At 38.8% G+C, this 27,315-nt stretch overlaps 1 protein-coding gene across 7 annotated transcripts in view; it reads right to left on the reverse strand.

Annotated features, from left to right (window-relative positions):
- The window catches only part of INPP4B (inositol polyphosphate-4-phosphatase type II B), a 366,554-nt gene that overhangs the window by 159,446 nt on the left and 179,793 nt on the right, over positions 1-27,315 (reverse strand). For all 7 annotated transcript variants that reach the window (XM_032687037.1, XM_032687036.1, XM_032687038.1 and 4 more), the window contains 2 exons: positions 7,742-7,860; positions 5,738-5,854 (listed from right to left, as the gene is read on the reverse strand). In XM_032687037.1, the coding sequence (XP_032542928.1) occupies positions 5,738-5,854; positions 7,742-7,860 (236 nt within the window). The remainder of the gene's footprint in view (positions 1-5,737; positions 5,855-7,741; positions 7,861-27,315) is intronic.

Below are 27,315 nucleotides of genomic sequence, written 5' to 3' on the forward strand. Positions count from 1 at the left end.
GGTGGGATTCAATTTTAACAGGGATGCTTGCAATACCAAAAGGCACACAAGGCAAAACCTTTTGCAAATTTTCATTCCTAGTGAGCAAGTTTAATAGAAGATTCAAACCTCAACAGTTGAAAGACATGTAATTTAAATAACCTAAAATTGTCACTTCATAACATATGTTTCCATATCCAAAACAGAACTTCTGTCCCCACTACTCCTAAAATTATGGAACTAATCTAAGGTTATTCTCAGTGATTAAATTGGGGAAGTAACAAATGCAAGACCAGCCTGCTGAATGTGTAATATTTCAACTGTCTCGTATACATTCAGTTTCTCTTTGCCCTCAGGAAATAACATTAGAGTAGTTTTTTGTATCTTCAGTATCACATGTGAACTCCAGTAATTATATCCAACCAAAGGAGATTATTTTTGAAGGGGTGATGCACAGACCAGATGCAGAAAGTTGTCACCAGGAACAGAAAGTTGCTCCTATCCTCTGCTTCCAGAACTTATCAAGTGTGGATCTAAAGTAGGAGGCACAACTCACTGCATGTCAGACCAGAACATTAAAACAGCATTTACCTCAAGGTCTTGTTGCATTAAAACAAACACAATCCCACTATACAGGATGCAAACATTTTCATACCTGCTCTACAGACAGAAAAGTCAGTGTAGCAAGAATTTAAGCTGTAGGTCTAACTGCATTAAACAAACACAAATCAGATGTAGATGCAGCAACAAAAGAACCAATCTTGGGAAACAAGCAAACAAAAGCCTCACCACAGTTACATGGGCAGTACTTGTTTAAAAACATACCCACAGTGCTCTACTCAATGAAGTTCAGAACATTTACTGTAGGACACACACATACATACTCTAAATACACAACAAAGATTGCTGCCTCACAAATTAGTCACTAGGATTTCCCTCCTCTTAATGTAACCCAAATTCATCAGTTCTTTATTTGCTGTGGATCTGTTACGTGGCAGTGATACCTGACATGTGCTAAGCAGTATTTTCACAGCTTTAAAACTTGCTAGACCAAACTGGGAAAACCTGCATGCCTATAAGAAAGATAAGAACAGTACTCTTGTACAAAAGTAGTGCAGAGGTAATATTTGTACAGCTTACAAGCCTGTAATTCTGATCTTATTGGACAATGACTTAAAGAACAGGCACAGCCCCAGCATTACGACAAAACCCAACTATCTAAAATCTTAAAAACTGTGTAGCTCAAGCCAGTTAAACATAAATTTGCTCATGGCAACATAGGAAGAAAATCTTTGTGATGTAGGAACAGATGTCACTGTACATTTTTCATAATATGGCATTACCCACTGTTTTGTATGCATGGCTTCACTGGATATATTTAAATTATATTTCATAAACACTCTAACTTCTTTGTTCTAACTATATCAAAGTAAATTAGGAATAGCCTAGTCTTTATTAGAAGTTTTCTATTTACATGAAAACATACAGTAACCAATCACTTAGAATCACAGAATATGCTCAGTTGGAAGGGAACCATCAGGATCATCAAGTCCAACTCCTGGTCCTGCACAAGACAGCTCCAAAAATCACACCATGTGCCTGAGAGCATTGTCCAAACACTTCCTGAACTCTGTCAGCCTTGGAGCTGTGACCACTGCCCTGGGGACCCTGTTCCAGTGCCCAACCACCCTCTGGGGGAAGAACCTTTTTCTAATATCCAACCTAAACCTCTCCTGACACAACTTCAGCCCATTCCCTCAGGTTCTTCACTGGTCACCACAAAGAAGAGATCAGTGCCTGCCCCTCCTCTTCCCCTCCCAAGGAAGTTGTAACTGCAGTGAGGTCTCCCCTCAGCCTCCTCTTCTCCAGGTTGAACAGACCAAGTGCCCTCAGCCGCTCCTCACACGGCTTTCCCTCAAAAGGCCCTTCACCATCCTTCTGGCCCTCCTTTGGACACCGTCTATAAGGTTAATATCCTTCTTATATTGTGGTGCTCAAAAGTACCACAATATTCAAGGTGAGGCCACACCAGTGCACAGCAGAGCAGGACAATCCCCTCCCTCGCTCAGCTGGCGATGCTTTGCCTGATGCCCCCAGGACACGGTCGGCCCTCCTGGCTGCCAGGGCACTGCTGACTCATATTCAACTTGCCATTGAGCAGGACCCCCATGTCCCTTTCCCAGCACTGATTTCCAGCATCTAATTCTCCAGTCTGTCCATACATCCAAGGCTGCCCCATCTCAGGTGCAGAATTCAGCACTTTCCCCTGTTGAACTCCATATGGTTGGTGATTGCCCAGCTGTCTAATTTGTTGAGGTCTCTCTGCAGGGCCTCCCTCCTTTGAGGGAGTCAACAGCTCCTCCCAGTTTTGTCTCATCTGCAGACTTGCTTAGTGTCCCTTCCAGTCCTGCATCCAAGTCATTTATGAAGACGTTGGAAAGCACAGGGTCCAAAATAGAGCCCTGTGGAACCCCACGAGCAACAGGTCACCAGTCAGATGTTACCCCATACACTATTACCCACTGTGCTCAACCCATGAGCAATTGCTCACCCACTACATGACGTGCTTATTCAGCCATGTGTTGTCCAGAAGGATACTTTGAGAGCCAGTATTGAAAGTTTTACCGAAATCCAAAATCATTACATCAACTGGTTTCCCTTGATCAACTAGGTAGACTAGTCAAAACAAACAGGCCAAAAAAAAAAAATCTGTTTCATTATATTAAAAACCTCAATTACAGAAAGCCTGACACAGCCAAGACATAATTATGATGAACATCAGACAGAGATGCATAAAAAGTGAAAAGTGCAGTCAGAACAGTCAGTGTGTCAAGCACGGTGAATGTGATCCCAGCTGCACAGTACTTCAATATAATTAAACCACACTTCTTACATAATGTAAGTTAAATGACAGGCAGGAGTGAAGTTAACTATCTACTTTCTGGTTCAGGAATACCAGCACTGCAAGGCTATTAAAATCTTTTTTTAAAGAGCATAATAAATAACATGTCAGCATCCCCCTTCACTTCAGCATTTATGACCTGTGTGCACAAATCAAGCAATATTTAATTATTTTTGTATTATAACAAAAATCCAGCAGGTTTGAAAATGAGACCTAATTCTCTGGTATAGACAGAGCCTGGTTTAGGTAACAAACAAGAAAATGCTTTACCCTGTGATGTACCCACTGCCCTTTCCCTGCCTTCTCTACAGTCTTCTATTTGTGGCAGTAAAATCCTGCTGAGTTTAATTAATGCACAGAATTCACTTCCTATAGTTTCATTTTATTACAAGAGAAATAAGACAAGTTAAAGTATTTATTTGTGACAAGGGATATTAGCTGCTTTGAGCTTATTAATGGAAGTAACCAGTAGTATAGCCCTGATGTTGAGGGAATTATTACTGCAGCTTTTTGCCCAATTTCTGCAAAATGTTTTGCAGTCAGATACAAGGGTTATTTCTGCCCTAAATGCTCAATTATATGAGCTGGTGATTGATCTGGAAGCATAGCCCAGAAGACCAGGGCATACCTACTAACCTTGGATTCCCCTCCACCCCCAAGTAGTTTATCTGTCTGTTTGGAGGAACGGTAGGGCTACATTTTGCAGCCATCAGTTGTGGCAGCAGTTTTTGAGGAACAAGAAAGTCAGCTTTACTGTAGCCTGGATAATCAGAAGAGTGAAGCCACAGCACTTGGAGCAGTGTTAATGTCAAAGGGACACAACCCATCTCTTGGGTCATGAAGCAAGCATTGAGGTCTGTCCAGTTGCAGTTGTGCTGGCAAGGGTATCAAGCTATAGCTCATTCAACCTGACTTTTATGAATATATATAAACATCCAGGCTCAAAAAAAGTCACCCAAACTAATAGATAGTGCAACAGCTTCCACTTATAGGTAAGAAAGTCAAGCTATTAGTTTTATTGTTGCTGACATTCTAGGATGTGAGTAGAAGTCCAAATATTGCCACAAATGAAGTTGCAACCAGGATGGCCTGGGGTCATTCACACATGCTGCAGTCCACCTTGATTTAAATCTTAGAGGTTATCTATTTTTTTTTTCATACCTACATGCAGCTTTAAAATGCCTGAAGAGTAAAACACTCAATGAACATAAGCCAGAGATGGGATTAATATTTGCCCTACAAAAAGGTAGTTATAAACTGTGGATCTAGATTGTTTCACATTGGAATGATATAAATGCTATGACAGAAGGGAAAGGTATTCTCTCACATGACTTACGAGCTATGTTAATGGGATTCTCTGGGAGACACTAGTCCTGTACTACAATCGTAAGGAACAGTTATAAAAAGTTCTTACAGGGTTGCAAAAAGCTTATCAAACTATATTCATTCTCTAGGCTAGATCTTCTCCTCTGTAACAAGCTTGCAACAAGAAAAGTAGTAGTACAAGGACAGCTCTATGAAGTCCACTTTTTTCCCTTACAGATATAGTATTATTGTCCATCATCTATCAGTCACAATGAAACTGGAAGGGAATGGAGAAAATCAAACTCCATTCACTCAATTCTTGTTAACTGTTCAGAGCTGACAACTCTATTAAATAAACAGCAGACCCTATTTTAAGCCCCTGTAGCCTAATCCTTAACCAAAAACTAAAACAAATACCTTGTGAAAATGCATGGTAATGCCCTTTCCCTGTTATTCTTAACCAGAAAAAGCACAGTGAGAAGACAGAATCAACCTGTTTGCTCAAAAAGCTTGAAAATTTAAACAAACACATCCACTATTTTCTACCCAAAAAAAAATTTAAGAGTTCTCTAAACACAGAACTTCACTTCTGTACACAGTTCAAAGACAGTCTCAAGTTGTAAATTATGCCTCTCATTTCCTTCTTATAGATAATGAACACATATACAGTCATGACATAAGCTTAAACAGTCTTTATCATAGTGGGTGCCAATTACAGATACATAAAGAGCAATTCAGCTTATTAAATACAGGTGTCAAGGGCCATTCTTGATGCTCAAGGGAAAACTATCAGTTGGACTCCAGATGCTACAGAAGAAAAACACAGTTCTCCTGTAGGTCCTATGACGACATTTAGATCTGTAGGCCTGTCTTAGATCACCTGGAGCACATAAAGTGGCACTCAAGGTCTGTATTGGGCAGTTAAATCATTCAAATAGTGCCACTGACCTCCATATATCATCTCAAGCGCGTAACTTTCCAAGAATAAAGAGCTGACTCTGTATCCAAAAATGTACAACACCAGCACCCCAAAGGATTCACCTTTAGCAGTGACATGATAGAGCTTAGACTGTCACAAATCAATAATAGCAGCAGCCACAGAAAAACCACTTACCACACAAGAGATTAAAATAAAATACGATTATCTCTCTCAAACATCAGGTTACAGGCTCTACTGTCATTCTGGTTTGGACATATAACTAAAATATTATCAGAAATGTATTTCTGAAAAATTATTTACAGTGATGTTCCCTGCCCTCAAAAAGCACACAAGAGCAATTTTTGTTTGCCAAGAATACCTGTGTTGATTCACGTAACCAACTAAAAAGCCAATAGCAAAGTGTTCATCTTAAGTGCATGACTCTCTTTCTCTATTCTCTAATACAGCAACAAAAGATAAAGTAGATTTTCGGCACAAAAGAACAGCAAAACCAATTTCTATATCAACCTATTTCCTCAATTTGCAAACTTGCCAAAAAGAGCCAAAGAACAACATGGTAAGAAAAATCTTCCTTGGTAAGACTTGAGGAAGAAACGAGGCAAAGCACTTACCGTGTCTTGAGATTTATCTTTGACATCATAGACTGTCAGTTTTATTTTAGTCTCCTCATAGATGGGGTATTCCGGTGGGAATGTCACACCAGTCAAAAACAGTGGATCTCTTGTACCCTGTGTAACATGAGTAAACATTCAGTAAGGTAACAGCTGTGCAATGTGTAGTATGTCAGTATGGAGGTATAGAAACCCAAAAGATGTCAGCTGTCTACAGCAGAGAGATGGGAACAGATAAGTATTGCTACCCAATCAATAAGGAAACCAGACAAGTTTAAAACTTTGCCAGGAAATTTTAAAGACAAACAAACAAATGAACAAAACCCAAACAAAACCACAACAACTTTCTGTAAAGTTTTTTAACTGTAAAAGATATTAAGTGCTGCTGAAACAGAGCCTAGCAACACGTCTTTAAACAGCTCAGCAGCAGATATCAGTATCTGGAATACAACCTGTAACAACTAAACCCTTTCTTACTCCCACGACACTTTCTGAAAGTACCGCAATTTCATCTTAATTTCAATGAACTAAAGATATAACTTGCACGCACATACAAAATAGAGTGATCTTCATTAAGTCAAATAATAGGTGCATATAAATGCTACAGAGAGTCTCTGTATTACATTAAGGATATTGATTAGTGGAGCGGGGATTAAAATACCCCTCTTTAGGCAGCAGTGCAGTAAATTAACATTCCTGTGCTTTGTAACATTATGATTTATATCTAAATGCTGTACACAGAAGTAGCTATATCATAGCTTTGGATATACAATTAAATGAGTCATACAAAATGTTGTTTATAATTTTTTAATGTTTAATTATACTTAATTTCCAAAGATTACCAGAGGCTTACGTGTCCTTAAATTTTCTATTAAGTAAAAAAAAGGTTTGTGCATGATAAAGATAATTTATCTAAAAGAAAATAACTTTCTGTGCCCCTGCCTTCCTCTCCTCCAAAATTTAACTACAGAGATGAGAGCCTTGACAAAACAAATTCAGAAATGCTTTGAGATCTAGGACATTGTGTGTTTGATAATGAATCAACTTCTATAAAATAAAAAAAAATATCTATTCCATCTTCTGCACGACATCATTCCAGACAGTCTGCAATGAAGCATCCTGATCAGATACAAGATATTCGAATTAAGCAGTTTCAGGATGGTTGAGGGCTGAAAGCATAATAATTTAATTAGTAGTTGGTTAAAAGTAAATCACACAAAGAGCTCATGAAACATTCTCATTGTATTTAACAGTTAAAACAAGCCTTTGGCGAAATTGCATGTGTGTGTTTACCACAAGCCTTCCCTGTTCTTAATGAGTCTCTCTGGTAAGTTAAGCAAGTTACACCTACATTGCCTGCTCATACTTAATTTTCTCTGAACCATTTTTGCTGTTCCTGACACTGATGCTTACAGGGCAATGCGAGGACTAGCAGAGCAGCCTCAGACAGCCTGTTGTTGTAATATGTGATGTAAGTTGCTAATTATTTTATATAAAGTCACAGACATTACGTACACACATTCTTTTCCCAAGTTATAGAAGTAGGGTAGTATTTTTCAAATTGCAAAAGCATCAACTCTCTAATGGAAGAAAATGGAACAAGAAACAAATTGGATAACAGATCACACAGCACACCTACGTTCTCCTGCAATTTAAAAATACTTCACAAACTCCTTGCTACTCTTAATTCAGTTTTACATTGCATTGTCCCTTCATGAGAGCAACTATTCCCTGTTTCATTCTAAACCTATGTCTGGAGAACTGGAATATTCTCCATGCCTCTACTTGGAACAACAGAGCTTTCATGAAAAGCCAAGTTAATTTCTGTTTATCCTGGTTAAATGCCAAGAACTACGGAACACTTAGGTATGCTTTACTAACTGCCAGAGTGTGCTTGCCCTACCTAAGACTATGCGCTAACTTGTTTTATTTCTCATTCACTTTCTAAAGAAGAAATGAGCAATTCATTAATCAACACGTTAATTGAATAAGAAAGAGTCTCACCTCCACGATTTCAGTGCTTGAATACCTCGTCAAAATGTGCTCTGCTGGATGCACCACTGAGACTTGTATAAACGTGTTCAGCTTCCGATCACGGGTAGCAGCCACTAGATCCTTGCATGCTGGAGACAGTACAAAATAAAAACAAAATACTCAAAAGAAAACTCTGGGAAAAAGCTGTCACAGGCACAGGACAAAGCAGACCATGCTCCGGCTCCAGATTGAATCTCCGGAGACAAGTCGATTTAACAGAGGAAGTCCCTTGGAAGTAACTTACAGAAATAGGAAGTCACATGCTGCAGAACTGAACTGAGATCTCGTTTCCACTAAAAATACTTGCAGCTTCTGCAAAGCTCCCTGCCAGAGGCTCACGGGCTCCACTATATGAACGTGCGTGCGCATACGCACACACACTGACACGCGCTGCAATAGTAGTTCATTTCACATAAGCACTCCTTTAATTTGCCCACAAAATCTTTCTTAGCAGCCTAACTTGATCCTCTCTTGTCTGACAATTTTCACAGTTACATGACCATTTTAAACACGTTCTAAACCAGCTAACTGCTATCAGTGATTGGGTTAGTTTATACAGTTTATACTGTTACTACAGTATGAACTTCTTAGCAGAACAAGTTATTGGGTATAAATCTACATACCTAAAAGCAGACAGCAAAATAACCAATTCTTTTGTCAGTGTCTGGCATGTAAATGAGAATAATTGTATTCTGCCTACATGGCATCATTATTAAAACTCATTCTACCTAAAAGAGAAATTCAGTTCTTGTTTAATGATTCATTTTTATCCTGGGCTCAGAGTCAGGCAGGTGAGTGAGTTCATTTTTTAGACTAACACACCTTGTGCCTTCTAACTGAAAGGATGAAAGCACCAAAGAAAAAGGAGGAAAGAAATAAATGCACCATTAGCTGCTCTGCAGAAGGGACATGTGAATAGTGGGGCAATGCATTGGCTTTAAAGCAAAACCCACCCACCTTCCATTTTTCACTAAGGAATATGCAACAGTGAACACTGTGGTGGGATCTACCCAGTGCTTTCCACAGTGCAACAAACTACCCCAGGATCTTCGAAGCCTGAGGGAAGCAAAGAATAGCCTGCAGTTTCAGAGAGGTTAATTGTCAAGAAAGAGCTGAGGATATTTTCTAGGAGTCACTGCCAACCAGGGGCTTCCTCAAGTGAGGCTGACCTTTAACATTTTAAAAGGTGAGGCAGATTATCCTCACAGCAAGTAAACTTGGTGTGACGAAAAGCCAAGCCAGAAAAGCTCTGATACATACAAAAGGCCAATTCAGCTTGGTTTATATCTTTTTTTTTTCCTTTGGGCTCGAACCTGCTGTTTGCGTAAATAAAAGGAAAACTGGCTGAAGCATTTTTTCCACTCTTTTGTAACAGTTAAAAGGGGCAAGGAAACAATTAAATCTAACCTTCAGAGAATAATTTCAAGTGTTTGCTTTAGTCCAAATTGCCAATTAAATCTCCTGGTACATAGTCTCAAATTGATCCTATGATAATTTAGTGGAAAAAATGGGATAAGCATAAAAGTTTGTGCATGATGAAATCTTTATGAAACAGCTTATGGAAGAGCACCAGACTCAATAGCAAGTTGCCATAAATTCCTTCCTACTAAGACTGACCCCACCATTAAAATGACTAAATATTAGCACTACTTGACAAGACCTGAAAAATTATGTGAGTAGATTTACTGAAATGCAGTTACTAAAGCACAAAAGGTTGGACAGACACCCACCTATTTGAACTATGTCCTTTCTAAAAGCTGATCACAGATGCAGCGAAATTTCCAGATACAGCCATTTCCCCCAAAACCCCTGATCTTACGCCACCACACAATCCTTAAATATTGCACTCTATAGTCATGTTTTTAGAAGACAGCACAGTAAAGCACAGTTTCAGAGGAATGGCAAGAGAGTTCACGTTCACAATCAGAAGCTGGAAGGCAGAGATACAGTCAAACTTTTCACACCCACCACAAAGGAAGGCTAGCCAGCTCACAATTTAATGGAATACACAGAAAAGGAAAAACAGAGAGACGCAGAAACTTAGTAAAAACAAAATTAGATGCCCCCCAAAAACACCACCAGTGACTCTGGCAGGAACCCTACAGCTGAACTCTCATAAAAAGTATTAATGCATGATGAATGGAGGTAAAGTCCCTATAAATAACAGATTCAGTTGTCTCAAATACGTTATCTAGATGTGACTAAACCTTTTAACTGCCAAGGGCACAGGTTCTTATCCTATTGAGAAACTTTTAACAATAGGAAGAAGATTTGCACTAAGTGGTCACCGCTTTGGTGATATCTGAGCATAGGAGACAATTCATTTTTGTGACAGTAAGGCAATCCAGTCATTAGATCATTTTTCCTGTAAAAAGGTGGCTTCGCAGCATGATCTTGAATTTCACTGGATAGAGTTGACAGGAAGATAACTCATCTGCATATCTCTGGTGGGGAGGATCAGCAGAAAGCATCAGAACTCTTTGGGAGACTCCAGCACAGAAGGATAAATGAAATTAAATGAAACCTCCATCTACTTCAATGATAGCATTATTTATCTCTATTGTGACATTGGGCAACTGCTGTTCACAACTACCTGTCAGTCAGAGACAGGATATTCAACAAGGTTATTCCTGGTAGAGAACTGATGATCTGGTGTGACACAGAATTTGTCAGTTTAAGCCACAGTGCATCACTTCCCTCAAAAACAGCCCAAGTGAAATGTTTAACAAAACATAGGGACTACTTTTAAGCTGATGTCAAAGAACAGAAGCTTGCTATATCCTGTTCACAGCCTGACAAGTTTCACAGCTCCATGTTGCACAACTGCCCTTTGAACTATTTTATTGGCAGTATCTCTGAAAATCTTAGGTCTCTCAAAAACACAGTCAACACTCTTCGGACACTGTGAAACACCACATGGTTGTGAAAGCAGAAGACCAGTATATGTTATACATTTACACGCATCTGTCAGGCATTATTGGCACACTACTCAAAAAGAAACTGAGGAAAATACAACCATGAAAGGCGTGCTAAGGCTGTTTTCTTAACTGCAAATGTAACGCCGTGATAGCGGGTAACAACATCAGCACATTTTCCATCATAACCTACACCCAAACACAACACATACGTAGGTCACTTTACTTTTCAATACTTCACTATGCTTGAATTAATTCTGGAAAAACTCATCAACAGAACTCAGGGAAATGAAGTGACAGCTTGTACTTACACGCCAAAAGTATATGAATCTACTCGTTGTGACTGTTGACTCAGTGTGTAAAAGCCTGAGTCATCCATTCCCCTGGTGATCCCACCTCTGCTGAGCCTATCCGTGCACGCTGAATGTTTCAGGAAGAACTGCATTAGGAATAATTTATGCTTTAATATCAACAAGGAAAAAAGTTAAGATAGCAGGAAGAAACAAATCCTCTACATATTATGCAAAGGAAAAGAAGGCAAGAAAGCAGCAAAATAGTCACTACGTGGAGTGTGGTAAGAAAGGCTGCACGGAAAAAGAATTGCTCTAGAATATATTCACAAATACTTATGTATTTTGCAAAATCCTTTTAAAAAGCTCACCATTGAAAAAGCTTGAAAATAGACAAGATTCAATCAGTTATCCTTCAACACTTATTCCCAAAATAATAAAAGCAATAAGAATATCGTTATTTCATTTCCATTACTGTTGGCGTTCTACTATTAAAACTATAACAGTGTTCCTACATGAATCCCAGTAAACAAGTGCTCCCCCCTCTATCAGTCATGCCTGTACATTGTCCTGTACATTCCAGCAGCACTATGAAGCACACAAACCACATGTGCTGTAAACACAAACCTCACAAGTGGATGTTTGACTCTCAAGTCCTGCACAGTCAGTATTTCACTGTTCTCTGTGCTGCACTGACACAATGGCTCCTGTGTGCACGAGTGCCCACATAAAAACAATATAAGGGAAAGACTGGCTACTGTTTCCTCAAAACCAGGCTATGTAAACACAGGAGAATCTTGCTTCACGGTTTCCCACTCATGGGATCTGGGAGAATTTTTTGAAAACATTACTTATATATAGGAACAGAGTTCAGAGAGAAAAACTAAAAAATCCCAATGATGATATAACAATAAAAAGGGGGGAAATAAACAAAACAAAGAAACAAAAGCAAGACTCTAAAATAGAAATAGCCTGGAAATTCATCATCTGCCTTCTTCCAAGCTATAACATTCTTACTAGGCACTCAGCACTCTGCTCCAAGCGCTATGACCTCTGGAGACACAAGAAATTAATCTGGCTGAGAAACAGGGAGATGCAGCATCTCCCAGAACTGAAAAAAAGATCCAGTAGCCAGAACAAACCACATGGGCAGAGGGAATGAAGGACATCCTCAGCTCAGAGTTCACAGGGTTGTTTGGGAAGGAAGCCAAGGACTAGTCCAAAAGTTAGGAAATGGCATTGAAACTGCATTGTTTATTTTTGTTCGTGGGGAAAACTACAGCACATTGGTGAATGTCTTCTCATACTCTGGATTCACAGGATGTGTATATTAGCCTGTATGACAATTTTCAAGGTAGCTCTTTCTCTAACCAGTGACAGAAACACCACTTCCCACAGCTTCATTCCCTCCTATTTTCCAAATCAAAACAGATTCCAAGGGGGTGGCAAAGGACAGGAATTAACCTCCATAGCCCTGTTGTCTCCAGGGTACACTATTTTGTACACTGCCAGAACAGAATAGAAAATTAGTAGTATCTGAAGACAAGGGGCATGGGAAAAGCCTGTGTGTCTCACACACACATATATATGTGAACATAATGTTCAGAACTTTTTCCATTTCATTGAAAATGCAGCAGCATCATTATCCCAAAGCAACTTAGTTTATAAATAATAATGTACAGTCTGTCTTGATAAACTAATTAAGTGAGGTGTAGCTATTCCTTAGTGGGCAAAAGGACACATTAAATAAGAGAACACCACATTCAGACCTGTGATATATGCAGAACACTAAACACTACACAGTTTGCTTTCCTCCACCCTGGGGTGTGCTGTGGATGGCAGGGAGGCATAAGAGAAGATACTGCACATCACTGCTGCTTCTGCCTTCACAGAATACACAGCACTGAAAAAGAATACCTTCAGTTAAGCACACATAAAAGCTCAGGAATAATCCAACTTCAGAACACAGAGGAAAGTTTTGGCCACAGTTTTGAATTAGGAGTGTAAATGCAACTGCGAGAGGGATGAGAACTGAACAGTGTTGTGTTCTCTGCATGGCAAAACATGCCTGAAAGCAAAAGGAGACAAAGGTTGAGAGCTGCTATTAGCACAGTATGGTGTTAATGAGCATGCCTGACACTGCTCCATAATAAATATTATTAATTGGTTTGTCTTAAATACTACTAATTGGCTGTCTCATTCACGTGCCAGCAGGAATGCTTCAGTTTGCTGACAGGTACAGTCCCTGTACCCAGGGACCAACAGAAGAGGGAAGTTGCTCCCACAACAATTTGCAATGTGGACTCCCAAAAAAATTGACCATACAACACTAAATATCAGAGGATGCAGCCACAAAAAATATTATATCCATGTTACTACAAAATGAGGGCACAGTTGCATAGTCATTCAACAGGTATGCAGTAGGAGGGGAAAATCATTAATTATAATGACCAAAATAGACGCTCTGATTTGGTTAAGCACTACAATAAAAAGAACTCTATGGAACAGAAGACTATATTTGGAACACATATACAAATAAGTAAAGATCCACTGATTCTTACCTAAGATTAGGTTCAAGATCACTGTTCCTGTCTCTGGGAATAAGAGACTTCAAAAAAAAATAATATATCTGTTCTCTGAAACATACACCTGGTTGTTAAAGTAACCTAGTTATATTTTCAAGGAAATGCACATACATAAAACAATTAGTATCCTTCAGGGATGCCTGTAATTAATGGTGGGAGGAAAATTTCTACCAACAGTCCAAGGAGAAAGAGATGACAAGGAAATCTTACCAAACGAAACATAAAAAAAGATATCTCTGTGGCATCCCTACAAATAGAGGTTGGTGTGGGGGGGAACAAACCAAAAAAAAACCCAAAACCCCCAAACACCACCAATATTAGCAGCATTAACTGTAAATAATATATCAACATGCTGCCCAGAAAAACATCAATCATTACCCACTTAATTTGTAGCTAAAAGAACATGATTATTTATAAGTCATTGAAATAAGATACACGAGTGCTGCTGGGGGGGAAATTCTGTATGCTGATGGAGGGTAGGGATAAGTAATCCTGCCCAGGAGCTGAGGTGCCAGCTGCACTCATCATCCTACTTTCAGATGAAGTGATAAATCCGGTCAGAACTACCACCTTGCAAATCAGAAGTGATCTATTGCAGAGCAAGCTCTGCCCACTCTTGCTTTTGCAGTACTGAAGAAATTTTAGGTTTTATGTCTTTTGTGTTTTACTGAAAGCCCTAATGGTCCTAGAGCAGTAAGTAGAGCCCTTTCAAACTGCATCTTTATGCTTCCTCCAAGAAGGTTAAATGAATGCTGTTGAGGAATACACCCAGTGCAGGTAGCTCGGTGAGCAGCTGCAGTGGGAGCTGCAGGGTGAGCTCTGGGGGGACAGAAGCCCCAGGCAAGAGGCTGTGAACTGCTGAGCCTTTACATAACAAAGGGCACAGGGACCTGTGGCACAGCCAAGTGAAGGGGCACTGGGAGACACGGCAGGAGCCGAGGACCACCACACTTTCCCGAGGACCACCACACTTTCCCTCGCTTAGACTGCGAGGGTATTCTTTTGTTCTGGGTCCCTCCACGGAGGTACCAGCTCGAACTGTTATTTTATTACTTAGTTATTGCACCAAGACAAAACTATTTGAAGGACCTGGACGTCTGAGACTCTGCCATGGGAAACCTGGGGTGGAGCCGGAGAGGAAATCTGGTCTGACAGTGTGTGGAGCTTGGAGCTGCCAAGAGGCCTCAGCCCCTGCTCAGCTGGTGGATTGTGACTGCCAGAGCAGCTCCAGGAGGGTAGCACAGGGAAGTTTCCTTAACAATGCAAAGGCTTAGTCTGCAACTTTTCATTGCCATGATCAGCATTCCCTGAGCAGGGATTTCAGTTCTGATGTGTTAGGGCAGGCATATTTCACATTATACCTCTGCTATTCAGCCTGGACAACTCCAGTTACTTACAGATTTTAAGTACAAGAGATGCAAGAGGCTCATGAAACAGGCTGACTGGATCAACATACAGCTCACAGACATCCTATTTCCACTGCAGAAGTGAATGCACAGTTACATGTGTTAGTTAAGCATCCATTCAGTGCTATTTACAGTTGGTAGTGCACTGATCCTGATTATCTGTTCCAGCACTCTTGATAGTGCTCCAGTTCTATTTACAATTGTGTATAACTGACTTCCACCAACTCCATGCTCTAAACTTCAGCTACACAACAGCAACGAGGTCATGGAAAAGAATTTCTAGCTTTGCTTGGAAAAACTGGTACCTTAAGTGATGAAACAATCTGCTCTTGATCAATGTTTTTAAACTCCTTTAATTTTTGAAAATGTATCTGAGAGTGCATGTGCCTCTGTGTATCTTTTTCAAGTAGCTATGAAAATACAGCTTTTCCAAAAAAGGTCGCATTTCCTTACTGAGCACACTGTGCCTCTAACAGCACAGAAAACTCTTTCTCAGGGATGCTGCAGTGGTCTAGTGACAGCAAAGCAGAGGTCTTTCTGTTTACTTTAGATTCTCAATTATCTTCTTTACCTTCTGTTCAAAACTATTCTGCTCATGGCACCAACTTCTTAATGATATTTATGCTCTGACCTTCAGTTTTCTGGTGAGAGAAATGAGGAGAGAAGGGGGGGGAAGGAGGGAAGGAGCTTGAAGCCTTACAAAAACTTGCTGCATGTTACTACACTCAAAAATATATTCATATCGAAATCGATTTTGATACTGCTATTCCAAGGCTGTAATTTATTTTGGTATTGTTGGTATTTTAGAAAACCACAAAAGGGTCTAAGTCTCTTGGAAACAGAGTTAAATACCGTCTCCCCCTTCACCTGTTCCCAATATTGCCATATCGAGTACCTAATGAAGAAATAAACTTGCTGTAAGTTCTTTCAGAGATTTCTCACTATCCCAGAAATAGAGCATTTACAAGTCAAAATACCAGATGAAGAATCAGAAGGGCAGCAAATGGTAAACAGATTTCTGTTTTTCTTTGAACTATAACCTTCTTTACCCTATAAGCTCACAGAAAACAGCTAGAACTTGTAACAATTTCCTTCAGGTTTTATAAATAAAATACATGCTGCTGGTTCCTAACATTTTCCATGTCTTCAGAAATAAATGTAAAAAAATACATCAGCAATACCACAAGAAGATGAAAAGAAACACAAATGCCAAGCCTCAAAATTTTCAGTCTGCCACATCTGTTTGCATTACAGCATACACTGTTTCCTTTGACATGAGCATTTATGCACTGCTATACCAGTTGTCAAGTGAAGCATTATGTGGTTTTGATCCTCAGTGTGCAGTATTACTTTACAACACTGTAGAGACAGACTTTTCTTCTAATATGTAAAGAAAATTCATCTGTTGCTTAGCGTTATTCCAAATCCATGTCATCATATGCATCTTTACAAGATACTTTCAGGTTTGGCAAGGAGGGAAGCTTCCCTTGCAAAATATAGAAAGGCAGTCAAGCAACACAGTCCAGCAGCTACAGCAGACAATAAGCTTCAGAAAGAGCTCTAAACAACCTGAAATCTTTTAGGGTGCTTCTTCACTGTGGAACAGCTGCTTTGAGTAGCTGTAACTGAGCTTCTCAGGCTCCTGGGTGGAAGTCCAGCTACAGGAGTCCAGATCCCAGCAGGGAGTGATCCACCCTGTTTCACTGGCAGGTTGTGCAGCCTGGACAAGATTTCAGGGGCCCTCAACTATGTTGCTGTTACCACCCAAGCTGGCTGATGTTAGCATTAACCTGAGTACACCTACAGAATGCTGCAGTTTTAGAGGCTGCAATAAGGATTTCACATAAACTTCTCTGGAGCTAGATCGCTAATTAATTATAAGTTAAGTGACTCTGTGGCCACAGCCCTGTTGCCCTTGAGACTCTGCTAGTGAATAAAACTATTAATTTCTTCTGTAAGTAAAAATGTAACATAGTAATCACATCAAGATGTAGTAGGGAACTATATTACCAACAGTAACTCAGGAAAGAAAAGACAGATAATAGTTCAACTTGCAAGCAAAGCTATTGCTGGACTGTCTTACTGAACAGCCTTAAGATTCATTTGTCTGAGAAGAGTTGTGTCCCTTCATTTACATGTGCCAAGGGTGGAGACTCCGGGGAAGCATGAGAAAGTAGATTGAACTTCACAAAGGTTCAAGAAACTCCCCAAAAATAAAATAATAAAAAAAAACCACACCAAAACCACCTCTGCAACGTGCCCCAAGGGAGCATGGCAGGAAGGTGTGAGCCTCCATGCATAGTGATCAAAAGAGATAGAACGTGGCCTTTAAACAAAACAGGGGCAGTATATGATTGACCTGTATGATTGTACAATTTTTTAAATATTTTTAACCCCCCTCTCTGCTGGGATCCCAAACAACAGCCTGGTTCACTATTGGTTCCTGTTGCACAGGTGCCTGCCAAATGCTGAAAATTACTAGCAAGGTCCTGCCTCAAAGGAGGGTCCTCTGCACAAAATAGAATGGAAAGAACTCACTAATCCCTCAAATATGCCAGAGGTCACCTTTTAGCAAAACAAAACCCACGCTCTTTGACATGTCTCAAAGGAAACCAGACTAAAACGTACTTCAAAGGCAAGGCAAAGAAGAGCAAGACACACTTTTTATCAAAGGGGAAAATAGATTTTTGCAATCCAGAACAATCACTTTTAGCCCTGTAATGATTAAATTTCCTAATCAGGAAATGCATGATAAATGCTAAGTAATCTGCATGGAAGCTGTAGTTAAAAGGAGATGATGTTCTAACATAAGTAAGACTTGTCTGAAAAGGTGGCAATTCTGGATTAATACCTAAATTAGAGATCCAAATGAGAGACAATGCTTTACTCCTCAGAGGATTGTGAAACAATCATTCTGAAAAATAAATTAAGATTACTTTAACAGCATGGGAACTGTATAAGATAGCAAAGTATAACCCAATTATAAGGAATTAAAATATATATATATATTTGTATTTTTCACATAAATGAGAGTCCAGAAATAATAAAAGCTCACAGATCAAAGGTTGTGTCAGAGGAAGAGCTTCAAGGAATCCATCTCCCATGAGAATTCTGCATTTGTTTACTCGCATATTTGGAAGAAATAACCTTTACTCCTAAACTTCTCAAAAAATGTATCTCAACCATGAGAAAAGTACAGGGTGAAAAATACCATACTGACTGTAGATTTTGTGACCACTTAGATGTCATTTTGATGTAACATTCTTAAAGCAGCACATACATTTGTATTTTTAGTTCCTTCAAAATCAACATCAAGCTCAAAGATACTGGCTTATAATTTTTACTCTATCTTAAATTTTTATCTCACAGATTTACAAAAGGTCACCAGTTTGTATTTTGAGTCAGATCTAAAAGGGGAGACATTAATGATTTCTACAGAGTAGCAGGGCCCCAGAAAGAAAATTTTATCCTTACACTATAAATACACTCTCATTTCTAGCAGAAGTTTCTTCAAGGGTGAAAAATTGCTATTTACATGTTACGATACTATCTTGAAACTGCCTTGATTTTGAAGTGTTGACACACGTAAAGACATATCTGACTTCTTCCCGGAGAAATAATCTTAAATTATTTCAGTGCCTTTGTACAAAGGAATATTAGTTAGAGATTAAAAGGGGGAGGGGGTGGAAAAGGGAAAAAAAATCCTTTATTTGTCTCTGTAGAGAGACCTCCTGGCAGATTTGAGATTTAAATCCAGGATGACCTGGGTACTGCTGCTCTTCATCTCAATGGGAACATGTTCAGACCTTAAATTTAAAAACAGTGCTAGCCCATTTCAGTTTTTAAAGCAGCTCATTTACAATCCTACAGCCAACAATCCTCAAATTCTTAGTTGTGAAGAATTCTGGTCTTCAAAGAACACTAAGACCAAATTCTTCTTAACCCATCATAATGAAATTCTGCACTCTTTCGATCCCTCAGAAATCAATCTTAAAAGCAACAGGATTTCAGATTAAAGCTTTAACTTGTTCTGCACAATTGAAAAAGATTAAATTTTAAAAATGCCTATTTATCACATTTCAGTTTCATATTCCACATAACAGGCAAAAAACACACAAAAATATGGCTGATCACATTAAGTAAAGTGCCCATAACTGGACTAGAAACTTTATTAACCACAGGAGGTAGGTGCAAAACAATGAATAAAAGCATTCTTAAGCATTTTGTCCATTTTCAATAAAGCCCTTTCAAACACCTCAGGTCAGTCTGCTAGTTACGCTGCATCTACTGTTGTGTGGGATTTTGTGCTGCTGCATTTAGGAGAATTCCTGTTTTCTCAGGGCCTTCAGGGGAACCTCATTTTTAAGTCAAAACTCACCCCAGGAAATGCATTTCAAAATTTCCAAAATTAAGTACATCTATAACTAACGTGTTTAAAAGGGGAGGATGACTTTAGTCTTCTATTAATTAGATGTTTTTCTATTTATGTAACTTCTGTTTCCACATATAAGGATTAAAAACAAGTCCCCTGGGAAATGTTTTATAACATGAAAATATTAGTGCAATTATTTCTACAAGCGTATTCAGGGATGTATTTAACAACTGCCATTTGAAAGCCAAATGTTCAGTTAACGCAGCACCATTAGAGTATAAAAGCCTAAAATGTCAGGAGCTATCATGCTTTGAATTATTAAAAGTGTTTTCAGTTAATATATTATTGGTCTAACAACACAGAGTTGCTTCATGTCTGTTTAGCCATTTCCATTCTGCACAACAAGAAGCATGAACTACATGATTGCTGTATCCTGGAAATCACCTGCTTGCTTTTTGTCTTCCAAATAATCTACACCCTTTCGGAATTACAAGGTGACTTTTATCTTCAAGGAGAAAGACACGCAAGGAAAGAGATGCGAGGAATTCTCCAGGCAATTCTTCATGAAGTGTTTTACAGTCTGAGCTAAGGTTAGAAAAGACCAACTGCAAAAAAGTGACAATAAAAAGTCGAGCGTAAACTCTCAATGAGACAGGGATACCCACGAGTGGGTTTTAAACAGAATACTCTACGCCTCCACACACCTGCCACCTGGCTTTGGAGGTATTCAAAGTCTCCAGGTATTTAAGCTTTGAACTGTAAGAGGTCCCTACATACCTGTAGGCTGGCTCCTGGGCACGTCCCGACTGTCTCAGCCTTGACAACGCTGAGCAGCTCCAAGCCAACCTCTGGCCCTGTCAGGATCTGAAAAGCACACACCTATCTTGACAGTCTCAGGCTGGCAGGTAGTGGCAGGGCACAGCTGCTCGTGCACGTTCTGCAAAAACATCACTGCTGATTTCCTTCACAACATACCCAGCAGGGAGGCTGAAGGAGAAACGGTGCCAGTGCCCCTCTTAATTCCACAGAGCACTGGACCATAAAAAGGTCAGACACGGGGCAGATCCACAGGTTTAGCATCCTGCCCACCTCTAACATAGCAGCTGCAAACCACAAAAAGCTGCAAATGATTACACAAGAAAGAGGAAGACTTGAGAATCTGCTTGTATCCACTCAAACCGTCCCAACCTTGGTTTTAAAATAAGGGAAATTTTCCTGACAGCAGGTGCAGAAGGGACAAAAGATAATTCAAAAGGTAATTTCTGTATTTTACATACATTATTTTACATTCAAGTGCCACTACAGTCAGGTCCCTGTCCACTGTCACTGCAGAAGTCAGGTCCACCCTACTGGAAAAAGGGCACTAATCACTTAACAGTCATCCTCAGATTATTTTGTCTTTGATCCAAATTCTTTTACTTGTGGAGAAAAGGGTAAGAGTTTCAACTCAGGATAAAAGCCCATTTCAATTTTATTCCTGGCCAATGTTGCAAATAAATGTTTAGTAAACATTCTACTTAAAGCTTGCATTTTGCCAGCACTCCCACTAGTAAGCATTCCCTGTGAGAATATACAGAAAAAATTTTGCACTTATACAAAAATCCATAAAAATGAGCACCAATAAGGTATTATCCAGGCCAAGAGCATTCACAGAACTAATTAGTCAAAGCTAAACTTTTCCCAAAAAGGAAGGTAATACAGGCTGCTCTTAAATCATTTATGGTGTGTTTAGTGTGCATCTCATAAGGGATTAATAATGACGCAAGGGTGGAAGTTCCCTAAAACTGCTTGAGTTCACAGAGATGGCAAAATTTTTATACAGTCTAATTTTGATATAATTATAAGGTGATTATTTAGAGATCCTGGAGAATTTCTAGATCACAAGTAAGGTATCAACAATAGTCAAGTATCAACAGATACCTTATTATCCACATATGATGCAGAACATGAGTGGAGTCCACAGCAAACCCATCACTAACAGCTCTAAGAAGCCTCAAAATTCTTATTGAAAAATTACATGAAAAATCCCTGGCATATAGATCTTGGAATCAGTTTTAAGTTTATTGAGTCCAACCCCCCTGTACACCCTCTGTCAGTCACGGCATGTTGCATCCTGTTGGGTGTTGACCAAGGACAGACTTCACAACCTCCCTAAGTCATCCAGTGTTTGACCACCCTCACAGCTAAAAAGTCTGTGTGGGGGGGTTGTGTTCTGGTTGAATTTCATGTGTGTTTAATTTCATTCCATAGGACAACTGAGAATAATCCAGCTTCCTCACCTTCCATTTCTCCCACTAGGTGTTTAGACACATTGATAAGATCTCCCTTGAGCCTCCTCTTCTCTAGGCTGACCAGTCCAAGCTCTCTCAGCCTTTCCTCAAATGAAGGATGTTCCAGTTCCTTAATAATCTCCAGTCATTTAACCATAGATGTTACTTTTAGCATCCAAACTGATCCTGTCTAATAATTCCAAAATAAAAGTTATTTCTCATACCTGTCTAGAAAAAAATCCCAGAACTGTAAGGGGCATTGGACAGCACCAGAGAAAACTAAGATGTCAGTCGCTGAAGCGCAAAACCAGCAATACTAAAAATGGCTCTTAAGAAAACTTAGTGGTATACATAATTTCTTTTCTAAGCAGATATAAAGTTTAAAAATTTTAATGCTACCAGACTTCGCAGTTTGATGAAAAAAAAGCCCTGTTGCCAGAAGAAACAGTGTAGTTTCAAGGGATTTATGAAGATGCAGCTTATTCTTAGTAATGAAGCTGTGGAGAAGACTAACACCTATTGCTGAAAACATTCTGCAGGCACTGTATGTTTTCTAAGCCTCCCTGACAACAGCATAGTTAAGGAATTAAAAAAAAAATCAACTGCATTCTGAATAGTTAAAATGTCAGCTTCCTGGGAGGTAGGGAAAGGTTGGAAGAAGGCAGCAGTGCCAGGATTGCCATCCAAATCTCTGTTGTAGGTAAGGAAGTCTTATTGAGCTTTCTATAACAACAAAGGAATAACTCATCCTTATTTGGCTTGTTGCCAGATGTGTACAAATTACCTGCATTAGAAATGATTTTTAATAAAGACCTAAATAGTCCTCTTCATTCAGAAAAAATTTCCTGGATCCACGGAGAAATCAGTCATAGATTCACTCTGCACCAGGTAAGCACAAAGCCATCAGGTCATTCATGACCTGGATCCGTGGTTGTGTGGGGATGTTACGGGAGAGTGGACTCAGTGCCAGTCTCTTCTAAGAAGAGGATGCCCATAAGAATTCCTTCCATGCAGAAAACTGCCAAGTAAGCAACCATTCTGCCCTTCCCAGTTCAGTCCCTGAACTGACACAAACCTCTGTCACTCGCTCTATTCTGCCACTCCAGCCCCCTAAAGACTAAAGGGGTAATAGGCCACATGTAGGTGCACACACAGACAGCCCTACAACCCAAGTCTCCTAGTATGACACTCACATGGGAGTCATCCTAGGGAATCTGAAGAGCCTCATTTGGGAGAATGAGGTTTAAAGATTGAACTGGAAAGAGCACATAGGCTGGCAAGACAAGTAGGAGAAACTATGCAGAGTAGGAGGTATTTTTTAGAGGGAAAAGCAGGAAGAAAAAAATAATGCTGAAAAAAGAGCAGCAGTATGTGCCAAAAAAAAAAAATAACTTCTCTCCAACTTAATGATCTTTAATCCTACATTCCTAGGAACTAGTTTAAAAATACCCTGGAAACACAAGTTTTCCATTTCATCAGAATAATCGAAAAATTTATGTCACATTCACTAGTACACCCAATACTTTCAGAAGCCAACCATTATGCTTCTAAAAATACTGAAGGACAAATTAAGGTACCCACTGAGTTGTTTGTTGGTGGTTTTTTAATACCTAAGTGAGAAAAAAATTAATAAGGTAGCTCAAAATTGACAGAACTGCATTAAATCTCTACCTACATTTATAAATTCTTAAGTAACTCTGGAACGCTTTTCCTACATAGCTTTCAATCAGCCTTACAAATTATCATAAAGATTACTGATAGATATGAGTATTTTACCTCAGAAAATAGAATTACTAGAATGAGTACCCTTATTGGTAAGGAATGAGGTAGATGAACCCATGATATGACTGAGTGGTTGTAATCAATCTGTTTCTAGTACCCAGCCTCACTGGGATATTGAACTGGCACCCAAACTCACAGAAAACATACTTTTCAGTAGACACAACCTTATCTCTGAAATTTTTGATAAAAGGAATTCTGCAAATATGAGACAACAATTACAAAGTCTGTGAGAAAAACGTGACAGACACAAAAGCAGCATTTTCAGTATCAAGAAGAAACTGATTTTACCTAAGAAGTCTACCAATTTTATTTATTTAAGATTTGAAAAAGAAAGGTCCTTCTTAGTCTTATCCTCCTTTTTCCCTGGCCTTGTAAAGCAGCAGTTTGCTAACTCTGACAAGATTTCAGAATTTGTACATTTTTGACAGAATTTAATCCTATTATCTGCTGCATCATTTGAGAGCTAAGATGATAAATCCCTGTCTCTCAGAATGGTCAAATTCTAAAAAACGCTTCCAAATGTTAATAGCTTTTCAAATTCAGGTATCTACAAACTCCTCTCTAAACAGATTAGCCATAGCTATTCAAAATTTATCTCTAGATAAGCATTTGTATCAAAACATGTGAGAGTCACTGTGAGAATCTTTATTCTATTAGATTTAAAAGTTTCTCTTAGTCACAGTCGTGATTCAAGTGTATTTGTATTTACAAGGTTGTCATCCACTTTATCCTGACAGTTCAAATACAATTTTTTTCTTAAAAGCAAAAGCTTTTAAGAAACAGGAGATACTTCAATTTCACAGAGCAGAATGGAAGAAAACTGCCTTAAACTCAGTTTGCACCTGGGTTTAATACTGATGCCTCGAAACATCCTCATGCTACTTACCACTTGCATCAGTACACCAGTGGATTCCTCTAACTCCATCATACTGGAATATGCTCAATCAGAAATTATTTACTCCCTCATGCTGGTTCATCATCTGCTCTGACCCACTTCTCAGTAAAGAAACACCCCAGCATTTAACAAGCCCACTGTGGTGACTAACTCCTACATAGCACAGTGTTAATGTAGAATTTTAATCTCTAACACCTACACAGAAATTGAATTTACACAACTCAAAGCCATTAATGAAAATCATTAAGTATCAAACAGATGCCGACAAATTCAAAATGTTTCTGTGACTACTTCTATCAAGAATTGCTTATTACTGACACAGAAACCAAGTAGATAACTCATGGAGCTAAAAAATGAGTAATGCTACACTAGATACAATAGGTTTTCAGCAATGAATTTTCATATATATGAACTACATAGAATAGATATCTATATAACTTTATATATGAATATATAGATAAAGAACTCTATGTAACTGTAAAGTACATAGTAGTACAAAAAGAATTTTTTCAGATTGTCTAAAGTGCAAAAAGCAGGCAGAACACTAACTGAACATCTTCCCAAGTTCCATTACTGGGGCTTTTTGAGTCCTTGCATGTTTGGCAATACAATTAGTACAGATTAATACTTAACAGCTTCTCTAGCTGCAATGTAAATGAAGACACTCCCTGCCCCAAAGGGATTGAAGGATAGATTTCCACAATTATAGTGCCTACAGGTACAGATTTGAAAATCTGGCCTCGTTCTCTAGACTCAAACCCAGTATATCTGTTAAAAAACTGAACAAGGATACAAGTTTCTGAAAACTATTCTAGTTTTGAGCTTTTTGGGGTACGTGTCCATGTCTCCCACCCCCTATTTCCTGGATTTGTTTTTTTATACAATTTTTTCACACAATAACATGCTCAAAAGAGGGTTTAATATAGTGAACACTGCAGGTTAGCAAATCAGAATGGTATAATACGTTATGCACAGAGTGAGGTGGAATATAATGAATGAAATTGGAAAGCCAAATAGAGAACGCAGACTGACGCTGTCAAATGGAATGGGACAGCCTTCTGCAAGAGGGAGGCTGACTATGCCCATAACAGAAGAGTTATGCAAGACTCTAAAGGCAAGATTTTAAAGGGAAGACACACCAATACATCCCCTTTGCAGTTTTAGTTACTTCAGTAATGGCATTATGACTACTTTATTACAACAAAATGGCCTAAAATTACCAAGTCACAATGGTAGGATCTAGATAGCTTTGGCCTTTTAAAGAAGTGCACAATGCTGAAGGAGCAGAGATTCAGAAAGCTGTCTATAAAAATAATAATTAAAAAAAAAAAGGTTAGTTTCAGTTTGGCAAGGGTTATCACAGGATCCCAAAATCTTTCTCAAAAGCTAATAAAGTACTGTGGGAGGAGAGGTGGATAAAAAAGAATGTCAAGTCTTGGCAAATCCATCCTCATATCACTTTTCAACAGTGTTCACACAACATCTGCATACAATAAAGAAAGCTTCTATCCATCATCAACTGCTGCTAAAAGCTGACAGTATGACATGACAGGTGATGGGCATTCACTACCTTAGCAGATTTTTGGAAGATCTTTTCACTTGTTGCTTTAACTGCACTGAAAGTGACTGGAAGTTGCTCATATTCACCTACCTAAAGTGGAGGAAGAAGAAACTCCCTTAGGAGTTAATGTAAAAACATTAAAAGTCCTAAATCAAAACCACTTAAACATGTCAACAGTCTCCTAGACTGGGCTTGAATTGCTATCTCTTTGGGAAGATTCCTTTCAGTCAAAAAAGAATTCATCCCAGCAACACTGATTTACTAAGAATAAACTGCATTTAAGGCATCTTATGTGGCAGTGTAAAAGTCTCAAAGCAGAAAAAAGCCCAATAAGTAGTTCCCAGAGGAAAACAAGAGAATTCTTTCCAATCACATGATAGTTTTTCTACTTCCTGGACATCTTCTGTTCAATTTAAGTTGTCTTTTATCTACTTTTTGTTGTTGCTGGGAAGAAACAGCATCTAATATACATCTGTAAAACTAGGAAAAAAAACCTGACTACCTTGTATGGTGGAAGATGGAATTTGTGTAGGATCAGAACAAACTTCAGCAAAGTTAGAACAAAAAAGAGCAAAATGTAAAAGTAAACTCTAAAAATCACAAACCCAGTCTTCATTTTTATGTTTTTGCTACTATTGTTCCTAACATGACCAACACTTAACTTTTTTTGAGGGATAAATACCCTTCAGCAATAAGTGACGCTGTGAATTTGATTCACAGAGAAATGATCACTATTTAAATTTACTCAAAAGTGTGATGATGATGATCTTTTTTTTTCATTTTATTTGGCTAACACAACAGAGCAGTTATTCACCAACTCATAACTTCATGAAGCAGAAGGATAACCAAGCTAGATGGGAAAGTTCTGCTACGATCAAGACTCAGGTTTCAAGTGTGTGATATGGATAAAACACGTCTTTCTTCTTATCATTCTTCTAGGAAGAGCTATTGCTGAAAGAGCTCCAAATAATGCTTCAGAATTGGAAAAATCATTTAGTCATGCTCTTTGAGCACCATCAGTGTACCATTTATGTTCAGTATGCAGAGTTAAATCTGCTTCAAGGTCTTTTCCAAGAGATGCCATTACAATAGTACTTGGGGAAAAATAAGACAGTGGATAATAAAAACAACTGCATTTACACGTAGACCGTTCTTGTATCAACCCATTACTTGGTAAAATGAATAAGTAAATGACGTAGAAATTTCTGATTTTAATTCTTTCAACTACTTGAAATTTTCTGTAAATTGTGCACCATTTAATGAAATTTTGTAAAAGGACATAACCGGAAGATTTGCCTTATGCTATACTTGGAAAAGTACCAAGATGTTACTCAACAACAGAGCAGTCCATCAAATTTCACTGCCCTAACATATTTGCAAAAAAAAATTAGAGCTTTTGGAAATGCCAGACAGGTGTTCTCATTAAAATTACTGTCTGAATATGCCTACAACATGTGCAGGGACATTC

The sequence above is a fragment of the Chiroxiphia lanceolata genome, chromosome 4 (genome assembly GCF_009829145.1).
Source record: "Chiroxiphia lanceolata isolate bChiLan1 chromosome 4, bChiLan1.pri, whole genome shotgun sequence".
In the NCBI taxonomy this organism is placed as follows: Eukaryota; Metazoa; Chordata; class Aves; order Passeriformes; family Pipridae; genus Chiroxiphia; species Chiroxiphia lanceolata.